The sequence below is a fragment of the Mixophyes fleayi genome, chromosome 2 (assembly GCF_038048845.1).
Source record: "Mixophyes fleayi isolate aMixFle1 chromosome 2, aMixFle1.hap1, whole genome shotgun sequence".
Taxonomy (NCBI): domain Eukaryota; kingdom Metazoa; phylum Chordata; class Amphibia; order Anura; family Limnodynastidae; genus Mixophyes; species Mixophyes fleayi.
In genome coordinates this window covers 373,934,685-373,951,822 of record NC_134403.1, presented here as the reverse complement: position 1 = coordinate 373,951,822, position 17,138 = coordinate 373,934,685, and the positions used below count along the sequence as shown (strand labels likewise).

The 17,138-nt window shown below is 42.6% G+C and overlaps 1 protein-coding gene across 8 annotated transcripts in view; it reads left to right on the top strand.

Annotated features, from left to right (window-relative positions):
- Nucleotides 1-17,138, top strand: part of STXBP5L (syntaxin binding protein 5L) — a 280,722-nt gene that overhangs the window by 142,134 nt on the left and 121,450 nt on the right. For all 8 annotated transcript variants that reach the window (XM_075197467.1, XM_075197464.1, XM_075197466.1 and 5 more), the window contains exon 6: nt 10,521-10,584. In XM_075197467.1, the coding sequence (XP_075053568.1) occupies nt 10,521-10,584 (64 nt within the window). The remainder of the gene's footprint in view (nt 1-10,520; nt 10,585-17,138) is intronic.

The following is a 17,138-nucleotide window of genomic DNA, read 5'->3' as shown; positions in this document are numbered from 1 at the left end:
TAATAGGCCCCATGACTGCTGCCATTTGGTAGATATCTTCCCTCTGTTGGTTTCACTAGGTATAACAAGAGAATTTGGATTGTCATTGAGAAGGAGTCAGGTGGGCTAACATTTCAGGAGAACAGTGATAATTCTACTAAGACTTGATTGGAGAGTAGGGATTGGCCAGATTGATGATGATGTCACACTCACATGAAAAAACACTGATATATACTGTACATGTAATAAGGATATAATATAATACATGATACTGTACATGTAATAGTGTGGTAGATTATAGTGCCTGCCACAGAACAGGAGGGGCCAGATATTATTTCAGCTGAATGAAGTACTGGAGAATCACTGACAAAAGTACAACTTTTCAGATCCCTCTTGTCAGTATGGAGGTATACAGCAGTAAATAAAGGTAAGAAACCAGGGCAAGACTGGCATACAGACCACACCAGAATCATTTGTGTACATGTCCACTATAGTCGTTACATTGTTGTTAGGTTTATGAACAGATATTGGGATAGAAACAGTGGCAGATGGAGGCATTCCAGTACATCTCAGCCTATTTCCGCTGTTTTCACTGGTTGCCTTGACATCACTAAATTTCCGTGACACATCGGTGCTTAGCATCGCTAATAAGCACTGCTCTGTGGGCGTTGGGGTTATTGACATATTGGGATTGGTTCAGTGACTTTATAAGGCTGTCAGCAGCACACTCTCATTGTCTGTTATAGTAGTAGTGGACACTGTGCTCTGTATCTGTTTTATTTTCTGTTAATTTTTTGACCCTGCTTGTTTACGGACCATTCTTGTCTGTCGCCTGCACTGACCTTAGCCATGTTTATTAACTATCCATGTCTGCCACCAGTCTTGACTAATGAGTTGCTGCATGCTACTATTTTGGATTGTACCTGACTAATCAGTTTTTTGCATTCTGCTACAATTTGTCTTATGGTATACCCTCTGTGTTGATTCAGGATATTAGTCTTAAGTATATCCTTTGAATGCACCAGCTCATTAATATAAACCTATATTATTATACTAATATCGGAGAGCATATATAGCTCTATGGGAAATATGGGTTCCTATAGGTCAAGACCTGACCTTCATTCTTTAAATAAATAACTGAAAATAGTTCAGTCTGTTCTCTAGCTAGTGCCTATGACTATTTTTTGCAAGTCTGGGTGGCTGACTGAAGCTGAGGAGCCATTTTAAAAAGATACAGTTTAGGAACCCAGGCAGCCTTTAGCCCTTCTGGCAAATGCCAGGATTACCAGCTGGGTCTGTATGGAACACCCTATAGTGATTGCAATGTTAGCACTAACCTGTGCAACAATCCAGCTGCTAGATTAATGTCTAGGGAACTGCCTACCCCACAAATATAGCAATATAAAAAAAACACACTATTATCATTGCTAATTGTATTTCATTGTGGTTATCAGGCTGATGAAAGACTAAGGGTATTTAGTAGTATAAAATATGTTAATACATATAGAAAACAAATGCAATGCTGTCAGGAACCCCTCCAACCAATACAACACCTCCCAGAGTCTACTCTGATAGTCAGGTGTTCGCTGGAGCCCCTAGTGGTGGGGACAGACTTGGCTGCAGACTACAGAGGGTCGTGTGGCGTGTACCAGCTGCGGGGAACCCAGGAGCAGAGGATAATGGCAGACAGCAATTCCAAAGGACAGGCCGAGGTCAGGGGTCACTTTCTAGGAAGAATCGTCAGGAAACAAGCCAAGGGTCAAGGTCATGGGCAAATCAGCAGAAACGGTGGTACAGGCCAGAAGGTCAAGGGCACAGGCAAATCCAGTAAACAGGCAGGGGTCATACACGGAAGGCAACAATCCAAAGGTAACACCAGGAGTACAGCAGCAGGCAGCAACACAGGAAACTGGAAGCTATAACCAGCATATGCCCCCAGACTGTGCCATTTACATAATTAGTACAATTAATTAGCCCACAGGCTATTTGCAGAATAGCGCACGCGCCCGGCTGCCCAGTCCGGCCGTTCCTACGGCAACGGTCGGACTGGCCCCAGAAGTGACGTCCCGGTCGCCATAGCGATGGCCGGGACGGAGGTAGGAGAGTGGCGGGGGCTGGGCACCGCCGCGGCTCGTAACAAATGCTATGTATAGACAATGGCCAAAAGTTTTGAGAATGACACAAATATTATTTTTCAGAAAGTCTGCTGCCTCAGTTTTTATGATGGCAATTTGCATATACTCCAGGATGTCATAAAGAGTGATCGGTTGAATTGCAATTGATTTCAGTTCCTCTTTGCCATGACAATGAACTTTATCCCAAAAATAAGATTTCCACTGCATTTCAGCCCTGCCACGAAAGGACCAGCTGACATCAGGTCAGTGATTCTCTCGTTAGCACATGTGAGAGTGTTGACGAGGACAAGCCTGGAGATCACTCTGCCATGCTGATTGAGTTAGAATAACAGACTGGAAGCTTTAAAAGGAGGGTTTCACTTGAAATCATTGTTCTTCCTCTGTTAACCATGGTTATCTGGAAGGAAACACATGCAGTCATCATTGCTTTAGGCAAAAAGGACTTCACAGGCAAGGATATTGCTGCTGGTAAGATTGCACCTAAATTTACCATTTATCGAATCATCAAGAACTGCACAGAGAGAGGTTCAATAGTTGTGAAGAAGGCTTCAGGGCACCCAAGAATGTCCAGCAAGCACCAGGACCGTCTCCTAAAGTTAATTCAGCTGCGGGAACAGGGCACCACCAGTGCAGAGTTTGCTCAGGAATGGCAGCAGGCAGGTTTGAGTGCATCTGCACGCACAGTGAGATGAAGACTTTTGAAGGATGGCCTGCTGTCAAGAAGGCCAGCAAAGAAGCCACTTCTCTCCAGAAAAAACTTCAAGGACAGACAGATATTCTGCAAAAAGTACAGGGATTGGACTGCTGAGGACTGGGGTAAAATAATTTTCACTGTTGATTCCCCTTTCCGATTGTTTGGAGCATCCAGTAAATCGATTGTCCGGAGAAGGAAAGATGAGCGCTACCATCAGTAAAGCCAACAGTAAAGCAACCTGAGACCATTCATGTGTGGGGTTGCTTCTCAGCCAAGGGAGTGGGCTCACTCACAATTTTGCCAAAGAACACAGCCATGAATAAAGAATGGTACCAAAACATCCTCCAAGAGCAACTTCTCCCAACCATCCAAGAACAGTTTGGTGATGAACAATGCCTTTTTGTCACAAATCTGAGACTAGAATACCTGCTAATGTTATAACGTTGGTGCAACTCTAGTAGACGGTGCGGAGTCTAACACGCCCCCGGTCTTCTCCAGGAACCTCCGCAAGGAGATGTGGGTTTTGCCACAGGAGATGCGCAGGTTGCGGTGCTTCCACTGAGCCGTTAGCGAGGTACAGGAGAGAGAGGGTAGTTAGACTAGCCGAATCAGTAGCGTGCAGGCAGTGGAGGTACACAGGGAAAATCCAATAGAATGGTCAGACAATCCGGGTTGGTAACTTCCAGGAGTATGCAGTTCACAGGGAGAATCCAAGAGAGGGTCAATAAGAAAACACTGAAGAGCAGGAGAGAAGTCAGGAACAGCCAAATGGTATATAGGAATAAGGCACAGGAACGCTGGAGCAGGGGGACCCAATACTCGGTGCCAGAGTCTGTCTTAGATAGCATCAACCACCAATAGAAGTGCCTGCAGCGTGACGCCAGAGGACGCCTCCGGAGATCATGATAGTGTCCCATAGTCCAGCAACAGGACGTGCATGTTCAGCAGAGCGGGCAATATTGCCAGGCAACCAAACACGGCAGGGGAAATGACAGGAAACTGTCCCGAAGAAGCATAGGGACGGCACCTGACACTTTTCCAGCATGATGGAGCACCCTGCCATTAGGCACAAGTTATAACTAAGTGGCTCAGGGATCAAAACATCTATATTTTGGGTCCATGGCCAGGAAACTCCTCAGACCTTAATCTCATTGAGAACTTGTGGTCAATCCTCAGGAGGTGGGTGGACAAACAAAAATATCTGACAAACTCCAAGCATTCATTAGGCAAGAATGGGCGGCCATTAGTCAGTATGTGGCCCAGAAGTTGATTGACAGCATGCAAGGGCAAATTACAGAGGTCTTAAAAAAGAAGGGACAACACTGCAAATATTGACTCTTTGCATAAACTTGTAATTGTCAATAAAGGCCTTTGACACTTATGAAATTCTTGCAAATTCTTGCAATTCATTTCATAGCAACATCTGACAAAAAGGTCCAAAAACATTGAAGCAGCAAATTTTGTGAAAATCAATATTTGTGTCATTCTCAAAACTGTTGGCCATGACTGTATTAATAGTAGAATAATTATCTCCCACACACAGTCCCTGATACTCCGAAACTCACACCAAACTTGATTGGACACATTCTTGTAGCGGCGAGATGTCTAATCTCCCTGAACTGAAAGAAGACAGACCCACCAAGTAGTCAAACACTCATTCTGACAATCTGGCAAACACATAAAATGGAACATATCACCATTATTATTCATAACTGTCCCCCCAGTTCTCCTTCACCTGGTATGTGCCTGGACCTCCTATTTCCCAACAAACCTATAGATAAAGCCACACTCCTAACTCATTCATACACTTTCCGGTTTCCATCCCCCTACTACCCTCTACTAACAGCCCCCTGTCCTCCTCACTCCTCTCTCATTTCCTTTAATTACCTACTTTTACTCCTCACCTCTTAGGACCCTCACCCAAATGACCTCATACCGCCTCTTTACTATATTGTTTATGATTTATATATATGTTTATTTGTGAATAATGCCTAAACAATGTTTATATACACATATATTTATTATCAGATTACCATTGGTCCCAGTTGGACTCTGTACACCCCTTCCTTCCCTTTTATTTTTTGTATCCCTAAAAAAGCAAAAACCATAGATTGTGGAGTTGATGTTAAGCAAATACACCTAAGAATCTGTAAACCATACATGACCATAACTACTTAGATCTCTTAGACATCAGTGCTTCAGTAGTTAGTAATAACTGCACAAAATGTCCATGTATAAATTTGATACATATGATCCCTATATTACACTTTGATGTACTCACAGTGATTTTAATGTTGTAGGGTGAATGAATCACATTTCTTTTAAGCACATTGGAAGTCTTTGAAGTAAATGTTCACAGTGCAATGTGAAAAACAAAGAAAGCCTAAGTGAAATATTTGCTAAAATGCAGTCTTACTAAACCACAGGTTTCATGCTATTTGAAGTGAGGTTTGTAAAATGCTTTATTTATTAAAGTTAAATCCGCACATCAAATAGCATTAAAATAAACCACAAGGTCTCAAACTGCATATAGGATTTTACCCGCCAAACCTCACCAAAAGGGTGGCAGTTTGCAAACCGCACTGTAATACATCCAATCACCAAGGCTCTGCTCCTTATTAGCGGGCACTGGTCTTACTTCCAGTGAGATTAATCAATACCATACTTGCCAGCTCTCCCTGAATGTCAGGGAGACTCCCTGAAATAGGGGTGATCTCCCTCACTCCCTGAAGAGTCTGGCATTCTCCCTGATGCTGAACCAGTACAAGACGGGGTTGGCTTCGCCATCTGTGGCATGATGACACAGTTCAGAAATTGTGTCCTTGGTCCATATATTGATGCCTATGGAGGTGGCCATTTTCATGGAGACCAAGATTTAATCAAAGACTGACAGGTAAGACAACATGACTTCAGTAATGGAGACAGAAATGTAAAAGACACTTCAGTCTCTAGAGATTCATTAGCTGCTTTTCTTTAACGCATAGTTGCCTACTCTCCAAGAATGTCCGGGAGACGCCCACATTTCTGGGAGGCCTCCCGGGAGAGCAGGGCAGCCTCCTAGTTCTCCCCCCACAATAGATGGGGGGGTGCTTAATGACGTAAATATCGCTTCATATAACCCCAAAATGATGCGATTCACCAAGCCCCGCCCCCACACGCCCACATCCCCGGGATCTCCCTGAAGCCAACGAGGAAAAGTTGGCAAGTATGATCAATACACTGGTATAGGAGAGAGGTCCTTACCCACAAGAAGATTTATCTGCTACATTACAGCCTTAGTCAAAATATCAGACGGCTGCGTTGTCTCTTTTCTGAAGAAATCACCATTAACAGGTAGTAAAACACGTTCACCTTTAGATACATTTTAGTTACATATGGCCGGATATATTCATTGCTTTATTTCATCTGTGCGGGAAATTATTTTGCCTAACGAAGCCAGGTCATTGTTTTTTTGAAGCATTAAGTTATAGCAAAACTTCATCTTCTCAATGCTAATTGATATACTAACTGTAATGTGACACAGCATAACTGACATACCATGCTTTCTACCAAAATAAGCACTCTGTACCCAGGACCAATGGTGCGTAATTGGGAATTATGTTTATACAGCCCTTGTTGTGCCTGTTTGGCCTATTTCAAGTATTATCTCGCTATCAGCACCACTGCAGCTATTCTTTCCTGCATCTGAGAAACATTTTCAATCACAGCTTTATAGGGACTGGGTTTCCCCCCCCCCCCCCATGTCTCCTTTGTAATATCCAGCAATCCACTGTCTCCCATACAGCAAATCAAAAGGTGAGAACCTCTCTAATGGCCAGTAATAAATAGGGTAACACATAATCCCAATTTTTCCCATCTTTATCCACCACTTTCCGTAACATATATTTTAATATTTTGTTGAACCTCTCCACTAAGTCGTCAGACGGAGGGTGATACACAGAGGTCCTTAGCTGAGTAACCTTAAATAGGCAGCACAATTCTTTCATGATTTTGGACATACAATGGAGTTCCTTAATCAGTGAGTATTTCCTTAGTTATCCCCACTCGGCTAAAGACCCGTACTAGTCCCCTAGCAATTGTCTTTGTTGAGGCACAATGGTATCACTTCCAAGGTTCTGGCAGCATAATCCTATATCACCAAAATATATTGATGCCCCCAGGCAGACTTTATTAGAGGTCTGACCAAATCCATTGTTATTCTCTCAAACAGGATCTCAATAACAGGTAATGGGACAAGCTGACTTTATAATGTGGCCTAGGAGCATGGTACTGACACTCAGGGCAGGATGCACAGTAGTCAGATACATCTTTATGGACTCCTGGCCAGAGAAAAACGCTGCAAAATTCTCTTTGAGGTTTATATGCTCTGCAGTTATGTGACTATGAGCGAGATCTAATGACGTTCTTCTATGTGCTTTACCAGTTGTCAGTTGCTCCACACTATCTTTTCCGTGTTGGACATTCGGTACATTAACCCTTGACTCATTGCCATGTGAGGGTATGACAACCTCAGGCTCTACTGGGTTTCCATTAACCACTTTTACAATCTCTCTAGTCTTTACCAGGGTGGGGTCTTTTAACTGTTTAAAGGCAAAAATATATTTTTTCACTTCAAGATCAAGCATATCGTCATCAGGTTCAGCAACATTTCCAACTTCAGTATCCTGTACTGCACTGTTGCTGTCTTCATTTTATGGCTGTCCAATCATGTTTGATAAAGGAAACATTTCAGTCTTGGGGAATACACCCACTGCCACTGTATCAGTAACATTATCAAACAGGCCTGGGTTACTCAATTTTGTAATCAACTGGGTTTCCCACACCTTCCAGAAGTGGGAAAAACTCTCCCCAATAAAGTATCAAACTTCAAACAAGGAATTAATCCCACTGTGACTAACAAGGGAGTATCCCCATGCATACAGGTTACAACATTAGTTTTCCCTAGATGCTTTAAGGGGCCTACCAAGGCTAATCTCAGCTTTTACAAGAGTAACCATACTATTAGAATCTAGCAGAGCCTTTACCTGTTTGCCATCTACATTAATTATATATATATATATATATATATATATATATATATATATATATATTATAGTAGAATTTACCATTTTCCAAATAAGAGACTGCTTACTCCAGGCTTCTAAAGCAGTTGTTTTAGTTCAGCATAAAACAGCATAACACACACGTTATAGGTTCCACGGCTTACTGTCAAACTAACTACACCCACAATCCCTAACTATTGTCCGCCTGCTTGTTAGCATCAGAAGCCCCGCCCACCACATCCCAGAATCCTTATATTCACAAACACACACCACCGCAATCACACCCATTTTGTGCACCTGTGTGTAAACACCTTTCATTAACCCTGTCTGTACCTTTCCATGCTGGACAGGTCCTACTCTGGTTACCTTTTCCACAATACAGCTATATCTATCTGTAAATAAATATATAAGTGTGTGTGTATATATATATATATGTATACCAATCAGCCACAACATTAAAACCAGCTGTCTAATATTGTGTGGGTCCTCCTTGTGCCAAGAAAATAACTCTGATCCGTCAAGGCATGGACTCCACAAGGCCTGTGATGGTTTCCTGTGGTATTTGCCACCGAGAAGTTAGCAGCAGATCCTTTAAGTCCTGTAAGTTGTGAGGTGGGAAGTTTGGAGGACAAGTCAGCATTTAAAATTCTCTGTCAAGTTCCTCGAATCTTTACTGAGCAATTTTTACAGTGTGGCAGGGAGCATTATCCTGCTGAAAGAGGCCACTGCCATCAGGGAATACCGTTGTCATTAAGTGGTGTTCTTGGTCTGCAACAATGTTTAGGTAGATGGTACATGTCAAAGTAACATTCACAAGAATACCAGGACCAAACGTTTCCCAGCAGAACATTGCCCAGAGCCGGCTTGTCTTCTTCCCATAGTGCATCGTGGTGCCATCTCTTCTTCAGGTAAACGACTCACACACACCCAGCTGTCCACATGATGTAAAATAAAAGTGATTCATCAGACCAGACCACCTTCTTCCAGTACTCCATAGGCCAGGTTTGGCGCCCACATGCCCATTGTAGGCACTTTCATTGGTTGACAGGGGTCAGCACGGGCACTCTGACCAGCCTGTGGCTACGTAGCTCCATACGCAGCAAGCTGCAATGCTTTGTGGGTTCTGATACCTTTCTATCATACAAACAGAAAGAAAAGTTGCTCAGGCAATTGATAGGTCAACAGCAGGTGCTTCAAAGGATGGTGTTATCCTGAAAGGAGCAAAAACAGAAAAATCCCCCAGTACACCACTGTTAACCAGTAACAAAGCTGCTATTTTTTCTTGAACATAAAAATGCAGAGTTCTTAGTTACCCACATTTGCAAATGCACGATAAGCCACCCGCTGCGTAACAGCGCTTCTGCTAATAATGTGGTCCGAACTTTAATCACTGAGAAACTAAGAACTCTGCATTGGGGGAGGGAAGTAGTGAAGACCATACTGTATTAAATTACATTTTATGTGCGGACCCAGTCATGGTTCTCCCTCTGAGAGTATCTCGATACTTTCTTACCGAGTTGTATTAGGACAGTGCATTCCAATGTCAGTGTCCTCAGTCACAGGTAATGGCAGCTTCCAGGAATCCTGTCACGGCTGGCTGAACAATCTTATGACTTTGTTTTAAATCTAGTGTTTATCAATCTGCCACAAAGTCTTCAGTACATTTACTCTGTGTCTGTTAGTAAATTTGCTTAATACCATATTTGAAAGTTATAGCACCGATTCCTATGTATTTTATGCTTTGAGAGTTATTCATAGACACTTTACCAATGAAAAACAAAATGTAGCAATTGATCGCTTTTTCCTCTAAGTGGATTCCTGCCATAAAATAGCTTGTATTTCATTGATTTTTCTGTTAGACTAGAAGAATGTTTGTTGATGTTTATTTTAGCTGAGAATGAACATGTTGTGGTTTTCGGGTGAATAATACAAGGGCATTCAGTAATCATTATATTCTGCCTACGATTTTCTCTCTGTTCAGCAACCATTGTTACCTATGTATAGTGGGTGTATGTGTAGTAAGTATGTGTACAATAGTTGTGTGTTTGTATAGTATGTGTTCGTTATGTGAATGTAGAGTATGTATGCAACATATGTATGTAAAGTATATGTATGTATATACATATATATGTACATTAGGCGTGTTTGTCAGCACATACCTCCCAACCGTCCCGATTTCAGTGGGACTGTCCTGATTTTAGGGCTCTGTTCTACTGTTTGTTCCGCGGGTGGTAATTTTGGTAGTTCACTGCTGTGTTGTCAGTTAGTGGGTCACCAGAAAGACGGATCTGCAACAACCTGCTGAAATAAGTGCTGTGTCTGTACGATCGCTGCACTTATAGAGGTAACACTGCTATATAACACCCTCCCGTCCCATTCAAAAAAAATTGTATTATATATTTCGATATTTGAGTTTTTTAAGAAATTATATTGGCCCGCCTAAAGTTTTTCTTTTTTATTTGGCCCGCTCCTGAAAAAGTTTGCCCATCACTGGTCTAGTGGGATTGTAGCGATCTCACTCTGCAAGTGTTATCATTCTCTATGTTATGTGACTCTTATTTGTCCTCTAAATATTAAATACTAAATATTTGCAGGGTAAAAGTTTCCATACTGTGATTCCTACTTCAGGGATGTTTCAGAGTACTCTCTTTTTGTGTGTTTTTTTCCTAGATCTACCAAGACTCACCCGGGTCCAGTTGTACACTTAAGTGATACTCCAAGAGATGAAGGAAAGGTAAGAAGATGTAGCTGTGTATGCTGATAATGTGAGACAAGCCAAGCTCTGCTGTAAGTTATGTCACATGAATTACTGTATCATCGGCATGACCCATACATACTGGAGAATGTTCCTTCAGCAGGTGAAATACCGGAACTGCAAGTCTCATATATTGTCTTCACTTCTATATATCCTGCTTCTCCAACTGCTATGGAACTACAAGTCCCAGCAGGCTCTGTCAGCTACTTCCTTTTGAATAGTTTTGTATATCTGACATACTCTCTATATTGTCTAATATATCTGGTAGTCTCTGTAAGTCTGATTGATTATTTTTGCATATTGTGTTTTTTCGAGTTTGATTTCATAGAACATAAATGATTATTTTATAACAAATTTATACTAAAACCAAAGATTGCACTTGATAGACAAGAACTCATTTCTGATTGGTTGCTGCTGGTTTTAGTGCACAGTTATCATTATAGGGGCTCATTTAGAGGTAGGAGCACATTCGCTTTTGGCGCACTTAGGAAGAGACATGCTGAAGAAAAGTGTACATGTGCCTGTATGTAGAGTTCAACGCATCCTGCAATGTGACCAACTCGAAAAACACTACTACATATGCCAGACATATGCCAGATGTACCAGTGTGTGCTCACCTGCTGAAAGAGACACAGGCATTAGGCCTATCTGTTAGTCATTAATGTAAAGACTAACGTTGCCCTATTTGTGCAAAATCTAATAATGTAATAAAAACACATGTTAATACATTGTTAGGAAAGTGCGTGTATTAATCCTAGTAGCTGACGCTATTGAAAATGCTCTGTTGACGTGAGGCATTTTTTGCAGAGCTCTTTGGTTGCATCTTTTTTGTTCTTTTGCTTTAGTTCCACCAAGTTGGAAGGCTCTGTTCTTGGCCCTTTATTGTTTTTCATTCTACATCTCTTCTCTTGGGGAACTGATTTGCTCATTTGGCCTCCAGTACCAAATCTAAAACTCTTGCCCTGACCTCTCCCCTTCTGTACTATCTCGTGTAACCAACCGTCTTTCTGCTATATCCACATGAATGTCCCAGCATTACCTAAAGCTCAACATGTCCAAAACAGAACTTCTCTTCCCTCCTCCCAGTCACCACCTCCACTCAAATCTCCCTCACTGTCAATAATACCAGTTTTCTCAGTCTTCCAAGCCCGATGCCTTGTTTTCACACTTGACTTCGCCCTCTGCTTTATTCCTCACATCCAGACTCTCTTCCAGTCCTATCGATTCCACCTTAAAAACATTGCCAGAATACGCCCTTTTCTTACTCATCATGCAACCAAAACTCTTATTAATTTTCTCATCGTCTCCCGTCTTGACTATTGCAACCTCCTGCTATCTGGCATTCCTGACACCCTTATATTCGCACAACAATCCATCCTAAATGCTGCTTCAAGACTGATCTTCCTCTCTCACCGCTCTACATCTGCTGCACCACTCTGCAAATCCCTACACTGGCTCCTCCAGATTTCAATTCAAATTATCCACCCTTACCTACAAAGTCCTCATCAACACCACCCCTTCATACATCTCAAATCTCATATCAAAATACTCTTCCTCCCGCCCTCTTAGATTTAACTCTGACCTTCACCTTGTCTTGTCTCCGGTAACCACCTCTCACTTGCACCTACAAGACTTCTCCCGTGCTGCTCCCCACTTATGGAATTCCCACAGATTTCAAATCTTTAGACTCTCTCTGAAAACCCATCTCCTTTTTAGAACTTACCTTATATCTGATGACACACTATTCACACTAATGCACCCTCACAGCTGTCCCAGTCTTCACTCTGAACCACATTTCCTCCTCTTGTTTTAGCTGTGCCCTCTTCCACTTAGAATGTAAGCTCTCTAATGAGCAGGGTCCTCCATACCCTTTGTTTTCATTTCTGCATTTATTTTGTCAGTCTTGTATGTCCCTGTTTTAAGTCCTGTTTTCCCTACTGTATGGTGCTGCGGAGCTCTGTGGCACCTTACAAATCTATGATGATGATAATAATAATAATAATAATAATACAAATTGGGAACCATTGGTGAGCAGCATATTTCACATGGGATTGAGGACTGGGTCACTCCAGGTCATTGACTTTGTGCATTTAAGCCACTCTACTATTACCTTTGCTATACACTTTGTGTTATTGTCTTGCAGGAGTAAAATCTTTTCCCCAGTCCTAGGTCTCTTGCAGACCGCAGCAGGTTCTCCTCAATTATTGCTCCATCCATTTTTTTAATCTATTATGGTTTTCCTCTCCCTGAAACAGACAAACATCCACAAAGCATTATGCTCCCACCACCACGCTTTACAGAAGGGGAAATGTTCTTAGGGATATCCCACCTTCTTCGCTCCCTTTCCCCCACCACCTGCTCCCACCTCGCTCACCTCTTTAATCTCTCCCTCTCCACCGGCATCTTCCCCTCCTCCTTCAAACATGCTCTCGTATCCCCCATTCTTAAGAGGCCTAATCTTGACCCCACTTCTCTCTCGAACTATCGCCCCATTTCTCTTCTCCCCTTCGCCTCCAAAATTCTCGAGAGGCTCGCCTGCAGCCGTCTCACCTCCTACCTTTCTGAACACTCCCTCCTTGATCCTCTCCAGTCTGGTTTCCGCCCCCTTCACTCCACGGAAACTGCCCTGGCTAAAGTCACCAATGACCTCCTCTCTGCTAAAGCCAGGGGCCACTTCTCCCTTCTCATCCTCCTTGACCTCTCTACAGCCTTCGACACCGTTGACCACCCCCTCCTCCTCCACAACCTCCAGTCTTTTGGCCTCTCCGGCCCTGTCCTATCCTGGTTCACCTCTTACCTTGCTGACCAATCCTTCTCTGTCACCACCACTGGGTCTCTCTCCCCCCCCGTCCACCCTTCCAGTCGGGGTCCCCCAGGGCTCTGTTCTGGGACCCTTACTCTTCTCTCTATACACCTCCTCCCTGGGTGAACTCATCAGCTCCTTCGGCTTCAACTACCACTTCTACGCTGACGACACTCAACTATACCTCTCCTCTCCTTATCTCTCTCCCTCCCTCCTCTCTAGGGTGTCCGCCTGCCACTCTGCCATCTCCTCCTGGATGTCCTCTCGATTCCTCAAACTCAACCTCGCCAAAACCGAGCTCATAGTTTTTCCTCCCCCTCATACCTCATCCCCTGTCGACCTCTCCATCACTGTCGACAACTCCTCTATCTCCCCTGTCCCCCAACTTCGCTGCCTTGGTGTCATCCTCGACTCCTATCCTTTGGCCCCCACATCCTCTCTATTGCTAAATCCTGCTGCTTCCAGCTGTGTAACATCGTTCGCATCCGGCCCTTCCTCTCCCAAGATGCCACCAAATGTCTTATTCACTCTCTGATCATCTCCCGCTTGGACTACTGCAACCTCCTCCTTACTGGCCTCCCCCTCTCTCATCTCGCTCCCCTTCGATCTGTACTTAACGCAGCCACTAGGCTTATCTTCCTTTCTCGCCGCTCCTCTTCTGTCTCCCCCCTCTACCAATCCCTCCTCTGGCTCCCTTTCCCCTACAGAATTCTGTACAAGCTCCTCACTCTTACATACAAGGCCCTCGCCAATGCCACTGCACCCTACATCTCCACGCTCCTATCTATTCATGCTCCATCCCGCCCTCTCCGATCTGCCAATGACCGTCGCCTATCTTCCCCCCTGATCACCTCCTCCCACGCGCGTATCCAAGACTTTGCCCGCGCTGCCCCCCTCCACTGGAACAAGCTCCCTCCCTCCATCAGGACTTCCCCTAACCTGTCCAGTTTCAAACGGGCTTTAAAAACCCACCTTTTTCTTAAAGCCTTCCAGTCTCCCACTTAACTACCTACCTTATCCTCTGCCTCTCCCCCTTCTTTCCCCTTCCCTGCCTCCGTCACCCTACTCTCCCTCTCTCCCCTGCGTTTCTCTGTCTGCCCACCCCTCCCCTTAGATTGTACGCTCCTCTGAGCAGGGCCATCTCTCCTCCTGTTTCCACCAATTCTAACTCTGCTCTCCAGCTACTTTGCCCTCCTCCTCGAGGGCCCTCCTCCCCCTCCTTTTGGGCCCTGTCGTTTGCGAATACCCCCCCCCCCACCCTCTTGAGCTGTGCATTGAGCTTACTGAGTTACTGTGCTCTGTTTACTGTACTGTGCTGTCTCACCTTGTATTGTAATTCGTTTTTGTCCCTGTACGGCGCTACAGACACCTTGTGGCGCCCTATAAATAAAAATTAATAATAATATGTGTTGTGTTAGGATTGCACTAGACATAGCACCTAGTGCATTTTACGGCTACCAGCAATTACCATAATTGCTTGCAGAACAATCAGCAGCGGTCTTTACCTATAGCCAGTGCCGGATTAACCATAGGGCTAACTGGGCTACAGCCCAGGTTCTAGCTTTCATTCATTTATTTAGTACCTTCTACAAAATGACAGCTAGAATTTGGTTGGTTGCTATAGGCAACATCCCCACTTTTTCAAACCCGCAGCTTAGTAAATCTAGCCCTTAATGTGAGGAGTAAAGCGAAGGGTTGAGTGGAAGGTTTGAAATGTTGTTGGTTGTGAGGGAGATCTGAGGGAAGACTGGGAGAAGGGATAATGATAAAGTGGACATGTTGAGCATTAGGTAGCGCTGAGACATCCTTGTGGATTTACAACCAAAGAAGAATCCTGATGGTGCTTGCAAATAGTTTAGCATATTTCAGCAGCTGCACCAAGGGGGGGTCTAAATCTCCCCTATTATAGAAGATAATTCAATTAATTAAAATATGGACTGCGATATATGTATTAAATAAAAAATAGAGGAAGCACTCAGTACTTAGATCAGTCCCAGAGCAATTTATCCATATATCCGTACTTGCGTATAGCATTTACAAAAATTCCACTGCACAAGGTTCATAGTGATAATGCAAAGCCGGGACAAAAACCAACAAATGTGTTGAAAAACAAAAAAATTGTAAGATTAATTTAAAAAATAATCATACATACTAAGTATTATAGATACAGAAACCCAACAATTTTATAGTCAGATACTGAGGAAAAGTCAGTATATCTGACTAAAACAGTCGCTGGGTTTCTGTCTCTGTAATGCTCAGTATGTATGGTGATTTTTATAAATAAATCTTTATATTTTTTCAGTTTTTTGGTTTTCAACACTTGTGCTTGTAAATCACTATAGTTGAAATGATCTCTTGAAAACAGAGAAGCTACATTCTTCTTAAACCAATTATGGGTCAAACACAGAGATATATACCTCCTAGTTAGTTTAGGACATTCTTGTATATACTTCACAGTGCTTTCCCCAGAAAATGTTGCCATCCGGGTCGGGCAGTTGTAATGCTTTCAATAATAGTGAAAAATGTAGGAGGTTATTGCCTACACCTGCCAGGACTGGTCACACTGGTGGTCAGTGGTGTAACACACTCAGCTGGCTGTGGTGCTCACATAGTGCCTGATCTAATAGGAGAAACAATGGTTTATTCTATTATACTAGGACTCTGTTGGGCTCCAAGAGCCGGGTGGTGAGTAAAAACAGCCATTTTTCAACAACCGGTAAATAGGTGCCGGGGAGAACACTGCTTCAAATAACAACGTGATAGTATTATATAAAAACATAAAAACTGGTATTGTCTCATTTGTTGATCAATCAAGATGTTTGTGGAACAACAAGTCCCAGACAATTTGATAGAGAATATGAAAAAACTGCTTGTCGGACAAAACAGAGTCAGATTTAGCAATAGAATACTTGCACATGATGACAAGCTTCCTCTAGATACCAATGGCACATTATCCCATCCACAATATTTGCATACTATACCAGGAATGGATTTAGCAAGGAATTGCTTGCAGATGGAAGAATCTTTTTCCTGGTTTTGTCCAGAGAAATTTTGATAAAATGCTGTCATACGTTCCAATCCTTGAGCCCGAATAGTAGATAAGTCAATGAATAGATAAAAAACATGAGGTCTCGTTATGTAGGTAGAAGCATCAAATACTCTGACATGTTTCAACGCTTTTTTAGCGACTGTCAAAGGGATCAGCATGCAATTTTGAGAGAACCTGCCCATGATATAAGGTATGGTTATCTTAATTAAACAGCATCACCTGAATAGCGGAAGATGATATAACAGACAAAGTGAAAATAGGTAGTAAAAATAGTCAAAAGACAATCCTATAACTTAAATCACTTTTCCATTTACATGAATGAATAAATAAAGAATTATAGAGGATGACAGATCTTTATTTTTTTCTCCTTACACACTTTCCTTGAATAAAAATGTATATATGTAAATTTATATATATATATATATATATATATATATATTTATATATAAATAAATGATGATGATGAGAGAGATATATATATATATATATATATATATATGTATGTATGTGTGTGTGTGTGTGTGTGTGTGTGTGTGTTTGTAATTAATCTTGAGCGTCACAACAGATATGTAAGAATGAATAAAATATTAACCTATAGGCACATCAGTTCCCTAGGTAACCGATAAACAAATGTAGTGATAGGTCTAAAAAAGCTCCATGAACTCATCTCATAATCGGAGT